Source organism: Taudactylus pleione, unplaced genomic scaffold (genome assembly GCF_031769625.1).
Source record: "Taudactylus pleione unplaced genomic scaffold, aTauple2 ptg000788l, whole genome shotgun sequence".
Lineage (NCBI taxonomy): Eukaryota > Metazoa > Chordata > Amphibia > Anura > Myobatrachidae > Taudactylus > Taudactylus pleione.
In genome coordinates, this window is record NW_028285190.1 from 7,297,501 (window position 1) to 7,312,241 (window position 14,741).

At 41.3% G+C, this 14,741-nt stretch overlaps 1 protein-coding gene across 2 annotated transcripts in view; it reads left to right on the forward strand.

The window, feature by feature from the left end:
- Positions 1-14,741, forward strand: part of HYCC1 (hyccin PI4KA lipid kinase complex subunit 1) — a 123,476-nt gene that overhangs the window by 44,375 nt on the left and 64,360 nt on the right. For both annotated transcript variants that reach the window (XM_088457851.1, XM_088457852.1), the window contains exons 2-4: positions 2,008-2,089; positions 5,643-5,744; positions 11,712-11,891. In XM_088457851.1, the coding sequence (XP_088313977.1) occupies positions 2,039-2,089; positions 5,643-5,744; positions 11,712-11,891 (333 nt within the window). In that variant the 5' untranslated portion in view covers positions 2,008-2,038. The remainder of the gene's footprint in view (positions 1-2,007; positions 2,090-5,642; positions 5,745-11,711; positions 11,892-14,741) is intronic.

Sequence of the window (14,741 nt, forward strand, 5' to 3'; positions counted from 1 at the left end):
TAAAACCAATTTATGACATGAAATGTTAATTGGCAAAACCACACTGGCAGCAGGTTGATTATAGTACAGTGAAATGAAAATACAAATATGCCATGACAGGAGACAATAGATTGGCATTGTTTCAGTGGAGCCTGAAGGGTTGTTGCACAAACCTTTGACATGCCTTTATAATGAAGATACTGCAAGGAGAGTTATGCCACATAAAATAAAAGATAACCATAAAGAGGTCAATCCAATTAGATGCAAGGTGCGAGTTGCTGTTTTCTCTGCGAATTCGTGCCCCGAATTCATTTTGCAATCGAATTAGCAGCTCGCATTGAACCAGTGAGATTAAACTTGCATGTTCTGTTCGCTCCTCCCTGAGGGTGAGAGATGGTAAAGAAAATCTTTATTTTAAGGTTAAAATGTCGGGACACCGTGCAGAACCCTTTGGACACACTCTCATGTCTAATTAGGCAATTAGAATTTTCAATTGGCTTTATTAGTCCAGTAATTACATGCCATTTTTTGGGGGGTCTAAAAAAAAATTGCCTCAAATTACCCCAAAATCAACTGTTGCTTTATGCACCCCAAATTTAGAGTATTTATTTTTCAGAAAAATAATTCTTTTTTTTATATTTTTTAAAAAAAAATAGTCACCTCAAAGTACCCCAAAAGCCTATTTTTTTTCCTACTATTTGTTGAATTTTTAAAATTTGCTTTTTATTTTTTTTTAGTATAGTATACCGCCACTTCAAGCACTGCTTCTGGTGCATCTTTCATCAGTCTCCTGCAATGACCTGTCAGCAGCAGCAACTGCAAATTGCTGATCGCACCCGCTTACTGCGCTCCCCGGGCTGCTCGCACACAGGACAGGGGACACCACCTTCCCTGCCCCTGTCTGTATAATTAAAATAATGGTGATGTGCTGTAGCTGTACTCTGTGACAGCCGCCGTTTCCCGCATTGTGATGTCAGGCGACGGTGAGGGGTTGTGTACTAGCAGCAGCACAAGCTAGGGCTGGAGGGACAGGCAGGAAGAGGTGCAGCTGCTGTAATTCACCCCGGTAACTCTGGCAACGTTAGTGCTGTCACTGTGCCCTGAATAGGCCAGCGGTATTTAAGGTAAAGTGGAACAGCTATGGGGCAGAATTTGTAGTTTATCTACTTTATTTAATCTTTAGGTTGCTTTATTATAATTTATTGCTATGAAGTCTCCAGATAAATGTTACAAGTCATTATTTACATATGCTATATGTAAATAATGACTTGCCTGTCGGAAGATCTGGTGCCAGGCTGCCAGCTGATTACAGCTGGCTCACTGGCAGAATCTGGCATTATCTATGAGCCAATTGGAGTTTGCGGACCGACAGCCAAGCAGGAAACGCAGCTGCAGGATCAAGACAGCGCCAGATTTCAAATGACGGCGCCTCTGTCTATCGATGGATGCCTGCCAGGCAGGGCACCAAATTTGAATGGAGATGAGACTGAGGCTGCTGGAGGGACACAAGGGGGAAGGGGACTTTACTGCGGGGCACAGTTGGTGGTTGATGTGGGCAAATGTGCAGAACTGGTCCTTGCAGGCAGAGGCATTTAGGGGAGGTGTGGGGGCGGGGACGGCCAGCGTTCGCAGAAACGGGGACTTGAAGGACCCATTTTCCGGGAGTGGCAAGGCCAGGGGCTGCGACCACTGAGGCTTACTCAGCTGGCCAGCGCTGTCCACCATCGTGACCGATAGTGGCGATGGTTATCCCAGCTTGCAACCTCAGTCATAATGCTGGAATCGTAAATGCAGCGTAAGGTGACTGGGCTGAGAAAGGCACCATGGAGATCGTAACCCAGCATAGTTGAACAGCACATTTGAGGGAACTGTGTATTTCCTTTAACATGAGTTAGACTTCATTTTTTTTTTAAATATACTACATACTGTTATTAGAGGCAATAATATCCTAATTTTGTTTGTTTTCAACCTAATTTAGAACAATGTTCATTCAAACATTTTTATGTTTTCCTCTCTATCTTCTTGTAGATGAGCAGCAGAGACTACTAGATGTGGGACGATGTTGACTACAGAGAAAGGAGCTGTGGAGGAATGGTTATCAGAGTTTAAGGTAACTATTGAGAAATATACTGTACTTATTTCTATCCACACATGATGGTTGGGGATTGGGTGACTAATGTACAGTATTGGGGAGATACAACTAAGTGTGAATTGCCTGCACATCGTATTACAGGTTGAGTCTCCCATATCCAAATATTCCGAAATACGGAATATTTTCAGCATGACTGAGATAATGAAACCTTTGATTTTTGATGGTTTAATGTACATAAACTTTGTCCAAGGCACAAATTATTAAATAGATTGTATAAAATAACCTTCAGGCTGTGTGTATAAGGTGTATATGAAACATAAATGAATTTCATGTATGTACACAAACTTTTTTTGATGCACAAAATTATAAAAAATATTGTCTAAAATGACCTGCAGGCTGTGTGTATAAGGTGTATATAACACATAAATGCATTCTGTATGTGTATTTGGGTCCCATTTCCAAGACATTTCATTATAATATAATATGCAATTATTCCAAAATACGGAATATTCCGATATCCAAAATACCCCTGGTCCCAAGCATTTTGGATATGGGAGACTCAACCTGTACTGTGTCTAAAGTGTGACACCAATTCAATTAGATAGTCCTGTGACCAGCTTTACTTTTGCTGTATGAGGTGTGAGCCAAAGTGCTGGATGTCAAACTCCATTCCAGACGCGATGGCGCATCTAATTGAATTTGTGGCTGCACTTCAGCCGCAGTAATACTACGCGCTGGCAACTCACAAGTAATTGAGTCTCCCCCTATGTATGTGTGGTTTGTGTGTTTTTTTTATTTACGTACAGTCTGCAGGTAACATTTGCTAGTATAGGACTTCCGTATCAGGCTATTCACCTTCTAAGACCTTCGTCACTGTCTATATTTAATACGTGGCTTTCCTGTACTTGTGTATTTTCTATGGTATTAGTCTTCAGACTTTCACATTAAATGAAACATGATTTTTTTTTTTTATTTGATCACGTTTCCAGTAGAACAACAATGCTTTGTGGTATTATTTTAGGTGACTTGTCATTCAATGCAATCTCAAGGCATAATTGTCATTATTGGTATAGAAGAAAAAAGTGTTCTGACCGAAGTTCAGTGCATCTAAGGACATCGGGCATTAGGTCTCTAGGTCATGGATTTATCAGCCCACTAATGGTGCGTACACACTGGGCGATTAAAGTGGACGACTGAACGATAACGATATCGTTATCGTTCAGTCGTCCACTTTATCGTCCATTTTTAACACAAAAAAGATGAACGATGACGACGACGCGCGTTCCCGCGGGTCGTTCGTCATCCTCGTTCATCGGGCTGACATGCAGGCCAACCTGACGACCTCATCAGGTTGCTGCATGTCAGGGAATGGGTGAGAGAGCCCGGTGCTGAACGATATCGCTAATGATATCGTTCAGCGGCTGTGCTCAATGTCATGAACGACATTGAGCACAGCCTGCCGGGGACACACTAGACGATATCGCTCAGGGAGCATATCGTCTAGTGTGTATGCACCTTTAACCTACAGTACAAGCTGTCCTATGTAAAACCGTTTTGTAGCATTAGCGAAGGTATTTAAAACCAAAATGTAACATACTTCAGACGTAAGTGATGGTTGAGGTAAGACTGTGTTTGGGAAGCCTATCAGTGCTATGTGTAGTAAACTTCTCATTAAGTCTATAGAATGACTCTGTAACCTTTTGGGGCCTAATTAAACAGTAGCTTTGTCACTGCTGCATTAAATATTCTAAATTTAGATATTTTAAGGGAGTGTGAACATAAACTGTAAGAAATGTTATTGCTGCTTTACTGTGCCAAAACATCTACACCCCCGCACCCATTGCTATCACTGTGCACAACTTTCAGTGAGCCTCAGCAGCAGAAGTACGTTTTTCCCTTACCAACAACAGTACAGTCATCACTTGGGGCAAAATTTGCTAAGCGGCGGGTTCTAAACCCCGTTGGCTTGGTGGCGGGTTCTAAACCCCAGGGGGTTTGGTGCCAGTTTGGCAGCGGTTTCTAAATGACAGCCCTGATCTATTCTAAAATTTCTATTAACTGCGGTTTTGCAGCAGTTTTGGCCTTGGTAAATCTGCGGATAACAAACCCGCCGCCAGACCACCACCAAACCGCCGGGGTTTAGAACTCGCCGCTTAGTAAATTTTGCCCTTGGTGTCATTAGAATGAGAAATGCTTCAAGCTAGGTACACACTGTCCTGATATTTTTTTTTTTGAATGGGATGACAAATGGGGCAATTCTTCGGCAAATTGATAGCCCCAATATTTGTGCTACACATTATCTATTTTTTTATTAGAAGCGATCGATTTTCCACCATATTGATTTGGCGTAAGTCCACCCACAAGGAGGATAACCTAGTGACAGGAGAACATAGGAAACATGGGCCGATTATTGTGAATGCAAACACACTGCGCGATATCGGGGTATTGAAGCCGAGACTTTCGGTCTTGGCTGACAGATTGGATAATCGAAGGAATGCGATTGTGGATGTTTTCTAGCCGTTTTATTGGTGAAACAAACGTTCATACATACTATAAAATAAATGAGGTCAATCACCCGATTGTTGGCAAATCGGCCTAATAATTGTATAGTGTATAGGTAGCTTTGCACCCCTATTCCTCCTTCCCAGGGGAGCAATTTGAAATGCTGGGGGCTCATCTAGACCTGCAGAGAGTTATAGCAGCATAATGCATGACCGCATTAGGTGGATGTTCTGATGTTGCAAAAAAAGAGTTAATCTCGGCCATGGTTTAAACTCCAAAAGGGAGATGAGCATTATTGGGTTAGTAAAGTTTGACTGGCAGAGTAGTACAGTATAAATATACATCTTGGTTGGTGTTTAAATAGTCTCTTTTTATGCGTGCTTCTCCAATATATTTGTGAACAGAACAAGTTGCTATTTCTTATTAGGTTAATTTGCATTTTCAATTTAGTGACTCTTTTCAGCATTGTGGGTGATACCAATGCTTTCAACACATAAACAATACAACTTACCTGTGATGTCCAAATTCCTAATGGGGCAAGCTATTCCCCCAAGTGGTACTGGGTGAGGCAGGTACATGCCCGTCCACTCCCTTTGAGGGTTTTTTAATTTTTTGCACACTTAAATTTGCACCTACAGTATATATTATACATGTACACAAGTTTGTATGCAGTAAAATTGTTACGCTGCCTGAACTGGATACTGCTACGTGTGAAATCCCCATTCATATTGGCTTACGATTAGCTTGTAAAGCACGTTTTGCATAAAGCCTGTGGTTATTCTGATGTCTAAAAATCTTATCCATAAACTAGTTCCTCATATGCACTTAGGGGTATATTTACTAAAGTTACTAAAGTGCTGTTTTTTTAAAGTGGAGATGTTAACCATAACAACCAATCAGGTTCTACTTAACATTTATGCAGCACCTTCTAGAAGATAATAGCTACAACCTGATTGGTTGCTATGGGCAACATCTCCACTTCTAAAAACCTGCACTATAGTAAATATACCCCTTAGAGGGGGGGAGAAGATTAGTGAACTGTGTCTTACAGACCATGTTTTGTTCTCAGACGCTGCCTGAGGCATCAATTACAAGTTATGCTGCAAGTTTGAAGGAGAAGAGTTCTTTGGCATCTGCACTGTATGAAGTGATTCAGAATCCTCAGAGTGAGGTAAGTAGCACAAACAGACTTTTAGGGGTATCTTTACTAAAGTGTAGCTTTATAGAAGTGGAGATGTTGCCCATAGCAACAAATCAGATACCTACTTATTTATCTAGCACCTTCTAGAAGATAATAGCTAGAATCTGATTGGTTTCTAAGGGGTACATCTCCACTTCTATAAACCCACACTTTAGTAAATACTGTATACTCCTTAGTGTACATTCAATAACTTATATAATGTAATATTTGTATAGTTGTAATAAATTAATTTGCCTTATAAACCTGAGACTATAGTTAAACCTTTAGTAGGTTTTAGTGGGTTTTATGTATATTTTTACAGTTTGCAGCCAGATGTGACTAATAATGTTCTGTTTGGATTTATTGTTCATTCGATAAGTTACATTTTTATAGTGAGTAATGCGCTGGTTAGCAGCTTGAGATTTCCAGTAGCTAACAGGAAATAGTGTATTTTCTATAGAGACAAAGGAACTTTCTATTTTTTTGTCCTGCCCCCCAGAAAACTGCCATTCAAATAAGCATTCTTTTATGTGTCCCCGTCCCCCCCTTTAATAAAGGTCTGCCCTGATCATGTGTCATACTCTATACATTAGCCTATGTCGCCAACAGAGGGGGAAAATAAAAATCCCATTATTATAACTTGTAATTCTATACTATCTTTTTTGACAGAGCTTCAATTTTTATTTTTTTATTTTTTTCCTTGGTCTCCTCCGTTTTCCACTGAGCACCTCATCTCTCGGTAAACTCATATCAGTTCCTTTGCTCTCCATCTTTTAAGCTGATGCGACACAAAATAGACCTATCCTGCCCTCATATCTCTCTCTCCCCCAGTCCTCGATCTGCCTCTCCTGGATGTGTCAGCGATTTCTCAAACTAAACTTGTCCATAACAGAATTCACCATCTTTTCCCCTACCAGAGCCCCATCCTCTCTTGCATTCTGTGACATTTCACATTTGAACTGCGCACTCTGGGCAACCTATAAGGGTTACACCATGTTGACGTCCTTAAGGCTGGCCTCTAGGCATGTTTGGTGTATACAATGCAAGGTGAAGTGAACTAATGAAATAACACAGCAGTTGGTGTTTGAGGTCCCTGCAAGACTCGCTGATAAATGTGGCTGCAAATATCTGTCAGTTTCCAGACTGCCCAGCAGGTCACTTGTTCCAGGTCATCCGGCAGGTGCACGAGGAGAGTTCACCAACTGTCACATTTTCCAGAGCACAATAGTGTTGCATCGTAAATGGCAGGTGGACGATTTGCCACCATACTCCGAAACAAAGCAACCAATTACAACGCCAATATTTTTCTGCAACTCTATGGACCAAGACCTTTTAATTTGGTATAGGATGTGTCCGGCATCATAGAAATATCTCATTCGGCCTGCTGCTATTAACATATAGATGTCACTCGTGTCACTACTACCTCCTCAACATTTCTAAGATCAAGCTCTTTCTCATGCCTGCAAAACCTTTGTCAATGCACTCATCTCTCGGCTCCACTATCGTAATCCTCTCTCTGGCCTCTTCCTCACTTGCCTTTCCCACTTCATCATGAATGCTGCTGAACGTCTAATATTCCTCTCTAAAACTCTGTGTCAGCTTCCTCTCTGCAACTTGTTTCCTGACGCCCTGTCCCCCTCAGAAACCAGTTCAAACTCTTAACCCATACTTAATAACTCTGCGCCCTCCTACATCTCTGTCCACACTGCCGCAGGCTCTGTTTTTCCTCGGACTGCTGCCTCAACTCCCCTCACCTTCTCTGATGCCTGACTCTAACACTTCTCCTGATCTGCCCCCCTCTTCTGGAACTCTCTTCCATGTCATATGAGACTTTCTACCAGTCTCCCAATCCCTGAATGTTCACTCTAAACTTACCTTTTCACCAATGCCTACCATCCCTCCTACTAAATCTCAACTCTGCTCTCTTACCATAACCCTTCCATATTCTCTCTCCTCTTGTGCAACCACCCCCTTACCATATAAGCTCTCAAGGACAGGACTTTCTTCCCTAATTTTTCCTCCCCCACACTATCCTTTCTTACATTGCTACATGTCTGCTTCATTGACTCAGTCTCTGTGCTTGCCTTTCATTGGGTACAGTCTCATTGAGTGCTGAACTGCAGTCCACGCCCCCTGACTCGCCGTCCCATGCCCGTCTGGATATAGGGAGTCTCCCAACCATCGCTCCCATCCATGTCCTACCTAGTTATTTGGTTTCTTGCTTTTGTTTTGTTCCAATATTATGTCAGATTACACGTACAGTACATTTGATTTGTCTGTTTTCACTGGTACTTGTATATTGCTTTTACGGCGCTGAGGAAATTGTATGGCGTCTTTAAATTAAAGTATAATTATACTAGGGCAGGCTGTCCTTTTAAAATCGGGCAGGGCCCGGCGCCCCGCTAATACACCCTAGCGGGAACATTGGATATGTCCATATGCATGAATTACATTGCTTTCGTGCATTTGTGGATCATGTCTGATTTTTAAATCACTTCGTTTTCCGTTTGTAATCCAATGCCTGTTAGTCTTACAATGTTTCTTCAACTGATACTGAATTGACAATGTCTGTATGTGCGGGCAGTAGCATTTCTATAGTATACTATAATAAAAACTATTGGGCGTAGGTGCAAAATAACATTGTGCTGCCAATCCCACCCACTGCATATGTACGACGCGTTTCACACCCTCTCCACCCATAGATGTTTCAAATGTACTTCCGGCTTACATGCTGGCCAGTGTCTACCTTTCCCAATGTTTTACATTTACGTAACAGTGTTTTACCTGTACGTAAATGTTCCCCCTGCCCTAACTCTCACCAGCAGGGACTAGTAAATATTCATCTTACTTTAAAAACGTTTACAATTAAAGTAGGCAACTCCTTGTAAGTGGGCCCAGTAAATGCCCACACTCCATGCTGCCATGAATAGTGGTGAATTAATTTGCCTTAAATGTTTATCCAATGCAAATATATATATATGTTCTATATTCAGCCCTAGCAGGAAGGCTGGGTCTGTGCCATTACTGATGATGTTAGTTCATGCTGTGATGTAATGATGGATGGATGCTCACTTAAGCAATTTTGAAAGCATGAGCTATCCAAGTTCAAATACACCAGTGATGTTTAATGTTATGATGGAGAGAGGGAAATGGCAGCAAGCGATGATGATGATTCATAAGATGTTTGTTTTCTTTGAAGGTGTAGGTGGTACTTTACATCAGTGCCGCAGCCTAGCAACCCACCCAGCCAGCTCATATTGAGCATTTTACTTGCATGAAGAACACGTTTTATGTTGGACAGCCTGCTTGTAGAGAACACTCTCATTGATTTTTAGCACTTTTCCAAACAGAGCAGCTACCACATCACTATATGGTGTTTTTTATATGTGCTCTGTGGATAATGTAGGTATGGCATGATGGCTTATGCACAGTTTATTGTACATATCGCCTATGGCTGGGAGTTGCCTTGAAAATGCTTTGATGCGGGTGTATTGTCAAATATATACTGTATTTGAATATGTTTTGTGGTTTTTAATGCTGTGTTTGGAAAACAGTGCTTTCTATATCTGTTGTAGAACTACACGTACCAGCTTTTGGGATAAGTTTCAAATTCACAACGTGTGTATAAAAACAAAAACAGAAAAAACAACATCGTGTAATACAAAAAAGCACAACACACCCTTGTGTCAACAATAATTAAGATGATGGTGTATCTTCCACCAAAAATATGGTAATAGGATTGTCCCTTCAACCAGCGACATATGATAATCTGTAGATACTCTTACTAACTCACGTGTTACATATAGGCATATCTCGGTATCTCTTAATCTTCAAAATCGTCCTCCCTTTAGTCACCAATAAAACTTACTCCAGAAATTGCCAAAAGACCAATGAAAAAAATAAAATATCACAGTAGTGACATGCTGCTTTGTATTATTTAAAAAAGGGTTATTTAGTAGTTGCATTTACAAATGTTTAAAGCATGAACATGGATGCAATCCTATAGACCCGTACCGGTCAGGTATCTCACAACAAACAACCGTTTTGAAAAAGTAGTATTCAGTAGGAGTCAGGGAGGAAGCACCATAGGACAAATGGCCACACGGATTCCTAGGTCTTCACTTTACATCTGGATCCCGGGAATCCTGTTTGCTGTGATAGGTCAGACTTTATACATCTATCACAATAAACAACAGGATTCCCAGGATCCAGATGTAAAGTGAAGTCCTAGGAATCCATCAGGCCATTTGTCCTTTTTCAAAATGGTTGTTTGTTGTGAGATGCCTGACTTTATATATCTGACCGATACGGGTCTATATGATTGCATCCATTAATGTTCATGCTTTTAACTTTTTTTATTCTTTGTAAGTGCAACTATTAAATTAATCCCTTTTAAAACTGTATAAAGCAGTTTGCCCCTATTGTGATATTTTCTTTTTTCCGTAACATTTTGTGAATTCTGTAATTAATTTTATTGGTGACTAAGGGCAGGAAGATATTGAGGATTAAGAGATACCAAGATATGCCTAGATCTAAAGTTGGGTACACACTGGGCGATGTGTACCCAGCCGGTATGCCGGGCCGAGGTAATGAACGATGGCACATCAGAAGGAGGTAATGATCGACGAAGCAATATCTTGTTCCGTCCTTCATTACCTGCCACGGGCCCACTTGTGATATCTTCCGGACGTGTAGCACGGCTGACTGGACGATGTCACAAGCGGCGGTGGGAACGCGCATATTGGATGTACACACTGAACCATGTGGCCGATCGTTCCGATTCAGCCGGAAACGACATATCGTGCCGACATCGTCTGTGTGTACCCAGTTTAACACTTGAGCTAGTAAGAGTATCTTGTGATTAACGTGTGGCTGGTGGAAGGGACATTCCTATCCTCTTAATTCATCTGGGGGTCGAGCTTTCAGCTTTGTTGTTCAGACTCTATGGAAATTGCTTCCCCACACAGTTCGAGAGGCCTCCGCTCTAGAATCTTTCAAAAATAGACTCAAGACTTTCCTGTTCACCCAAGCATCTCACTAGTGTTCCTTGTTATGCTTGTTTTGTATTTTGTGCTGTAAAGGCAAATTATAAAGCACTTTGAGTCATTTAGGAGAAAAATGCTATATAAATACATTATTATTATTAATAATAAAGTTGAGTTTGAAATGAAACTAACACCTTTGGGAGCATAAGGACCACAGTGCCTAAACATAAAAACGTTTTAGTTTCCAGTATTACCATAGGAGGTTAGTTTGTGCATTTTTTGTTTTTGTTCCATACAGTTGAGGTTGCCATTGCCATGTGGATTAACAGATAGATAGACAGTAAAAAGGTCAACAGTGTCTAGATATACACTAGATATTAGTCAGTCAATAGGCCGACTGGGACAAAAGGTTGACACACTAAAGGTGGTCAACACAAAAATGGTCGACATGATTTAAAAAAAATATAGCCCTATTCTTCACCCTAACCCTCCCCTTAGTACCGAACTGTCGGGGTAGGTGACTGACCATAACCATCCCTTTTAGTGCCTAACCCTAACCCTCCAGTAAGTGCCTAACCCTTAAAAAAAAAAAAAATGTAAAAAAAAAATCAATCATGTGCCGACCATTTTCACGGCGATTTATTTTTTTATTTTTTTTGACCCTGTCTACCATTTGTACCTGTCGACATTCTTACATGTTGCCCTTTAGTGTGTCAACCTTTTGTCCCAGGCGACCTATTGACTGTCTAACATCTGGTGTCTATCTAGGCATTGTCGACCTCTTTACTGTCAATCTATAGTCTGAAACCCCCATTAAATGATTACTGTTTTACAATCTGTTCTATCATCATTCCCTTGTCAGTGTGTGTTTTATGTATAGACGTATAAAGATTGGTGACTATAAAGATAGGCTTGTATGTAATATAAATTTGTCTATTTCAGTGATGTACGTGATGCATGTTTTCATTCACAGTTGCTGGAGCCAATCTGCAACCAGCTCTTGGAGTTTTACCGCAGCAAAGAGAAGAACTTGAGGATATTTACACTTCAGTTCCTGCCAGAACTAATATGGTGTTACCTATCTCTGTCCACCAGCAGAGACCTGCAGAGCAATGGATGCATCGAGGCTATTTTACTGAGTATCTACAATTTGGTTAGTGTGTGTACCAAGATCTGCTCAAAACAATGTACTGTACTTTTGTCGCTGATGTGCCCCCTTTTCATATGTTATTTTTGTGGAGGAGAAAATGTTCTTAACATTTCTGTCATGTTTCTGCTCTAGTCATTATGGTATGTATATTATTCCATTGTATTTGTCCCTCCTGCATGCAGTGAAGGCAGCCATTTTGTGTCCGTTAGAATACAGTCTGTTTTCACTGGTCATCGTTTCCCTCACTGAGGCGTGAGAGGCTTTAGTGACCATGGTGTCACTAGTTCCTACAGAATGTATAGGCTGCATTCTCTAAACAGATGTCAGTTCAGCTGATAAAATCTTATTTTTAATTTTGTTTTATTTGCTTATATATTTTAGTAATTACAGGGCTTGATTTTCTTGAGGTGGTGAATCCTCCTTCTCTGTCAATGAAAGAGTTAAACCTCATTAAAAATTAGAACAACAGAAGGACCTCCAATAAACCCGTTTACTTGATATGTCTTTTACTTAAGCAAATGTGACAATTCTCATGTCCTCCCTAGGAGGACATTTATTCCTTTTCTGCTGCCTGCGGGTGATGTTCCTTCGTTTCACTGGAGATGAGATGTCTAACACAGAACGTTGTATAGATGCAAAGCATGCTGGGGGTAGTATGGGACCTCCTTTAGAGAATGTGCCTACGGTCTTAATTTTCCTATGTTGTCTGTTCAGTCTCCCTGATGAGCTGCGTGTGACTTTCCCTTCTCTTATTAAACTGCACTTAAAGTCAGCACAGTGTTTAAAAGAGATTTGATTGTCTGTAAGCTATTTACAACCTTCGCAAAAGGCTCAAAGTGATTAATAGAAAATAATAATTATCTTGTACTCCTTTGCATCTGATGGTTTTTTTTTTGGAGTACCCGCACATTGTGTCTTGTTTATATACAGAAAAATCAGTTAAGGTGGGTACACACGATACGATGTGTGCCCGCCGATGTGACCTGTGATCCCAGGGCCGACATATGGGGTGGTCCCTACACACAAGAGTATCCACTGCCCGATATGCCGTCCCCCGCCACATAGCGCTGCATGGGATTGTCAGCCGCATCGCCTAATCTTTCTGCATGTACAAAAGATCAGGCGATGCGGCTGATGACCCCATGGGAGTGCGCAATGCACAATATAGAGCAATACACACGGAACGATACTGCTGATTTATCGTTCCGATGCGTCAAATCATTAGTAATATTGTTCCGTGTGTCTTTCTGCTCTTCTAACACTTCAAATGAAATGTAACAAAAATAGGCAAAACATATTTTTTTTTTTCCTTGACTTTTCAAGACTGCACAAAAAAATACTTTTGTGGTTCTTGTGTTTGCAGTAATAAACGGCAAAAAGCAGGTATCTAATTGGAGGGTTTCACAATAAACTCTGCAATTGAAAATATTGATAACTTAGAATAAACCAATTTGCGACGTGTAGGAGTAATATGGTAGTCTAACAAGGCCTACCATTTATTTTAAACTAGAAAACCTACCACATTAAGGGCCCCATTTATTAATGATTGCAATGCGATCATGGGCGGTAAGGTCACATTGCAAGATGCGATTCTGTCGCCGGAATGTACCATCCGGCACTCACATGGACAGAGACTCCAAAAGGAGCCAGTCCCTGAGATGTGCCCAGAGAACTGCCGGCACTACTGCGCATGCGCATTCACGCTGACTGCAAACGCACGGCCGCCATTTCCGGGGTGTTGGCTGCGGGGGCAATTATTCGGAATGCATCTCATTCCGGGTGTTGGTAAATTCGGCAGCATCGCATCCCCCATAGAAACCTATGTGGGATGTGGCTGCCAGCGGGAATGGCGGGATAGCTGCAGGTATGTACTTTCCTTTTACTCTCATAACCATGTGGGAAATCCCATATAGAGTTGCCCATGCCTGTACCACGTCTCCCTCACACTTCTCATCCTTACAATATACATAAACTTATACTAGGCCAGTACAAGTCTGTAAACCTCTGTCGTTCATTTACACATCTGCCGGATTCCCAGGTGGATAGGGCCTCTGCAGCTGTAGCCTCCTTAGAGACCCTGCAAAGACGTTGTGACTCCATGGAGTGGCCCTTGCGCTGGGAGACTATGGAATGCTTTGGGTTGGCACAGATTTTTCTCAGTTGGGTCAAATTACTTTACTCAGCCCCTCCGCTTGTGTACCATTTTTTTCCCTTGAACTTGGGGAATGTGACAGGGTTGCCCATCATCACCGTCTTTTTTTTTTGCGCTGGCAATAGAGCCCTATTGTGCGCATTCTGGTATTCATGGATTGCGATTGGGCAATCTTTCGGCTGAAGCAGACAGTCCTTATGAGCAATAGATGGAATATTTATTTTTAAAGGTGATTTTGCAAGGTTAAATTGAAAAGGTATTTATGAAACTGTTAATGCTTGTTTTTTTTGTTTATTTGTGACCAAGACGCCTTTGATGATGCGGCTGCCCAAATGTGATGACATGCAGTTCTTAGTAGTTATGCAATGAATATGCATTGTCAGGTCCCACCTTGGTGGTATGTTTCTGGACTGCACATAGCTGTGCCCAGTGTAGGTGTGATCATGTGTTTCCGCTGACCTATTTGCAGTAGATGCAATCATAAATGAACTCTGTTATGTAGTGCTCTTCAGAAATCACTGGGCAGCTGTCATAAGTGATTGCAATCTCTCAGAACAAACTCTGAGCTGTCGCTTTGTATATCACATCTAGTGAAAGTGGATGGCATTAGGTGAGATTCTCCCTGGGGCAAAGAGACCTGTAATTTACATTACTTCTACTGTCCCATTGTCTTCTATTAATGAAAAAGCTTTTCCTGCCTT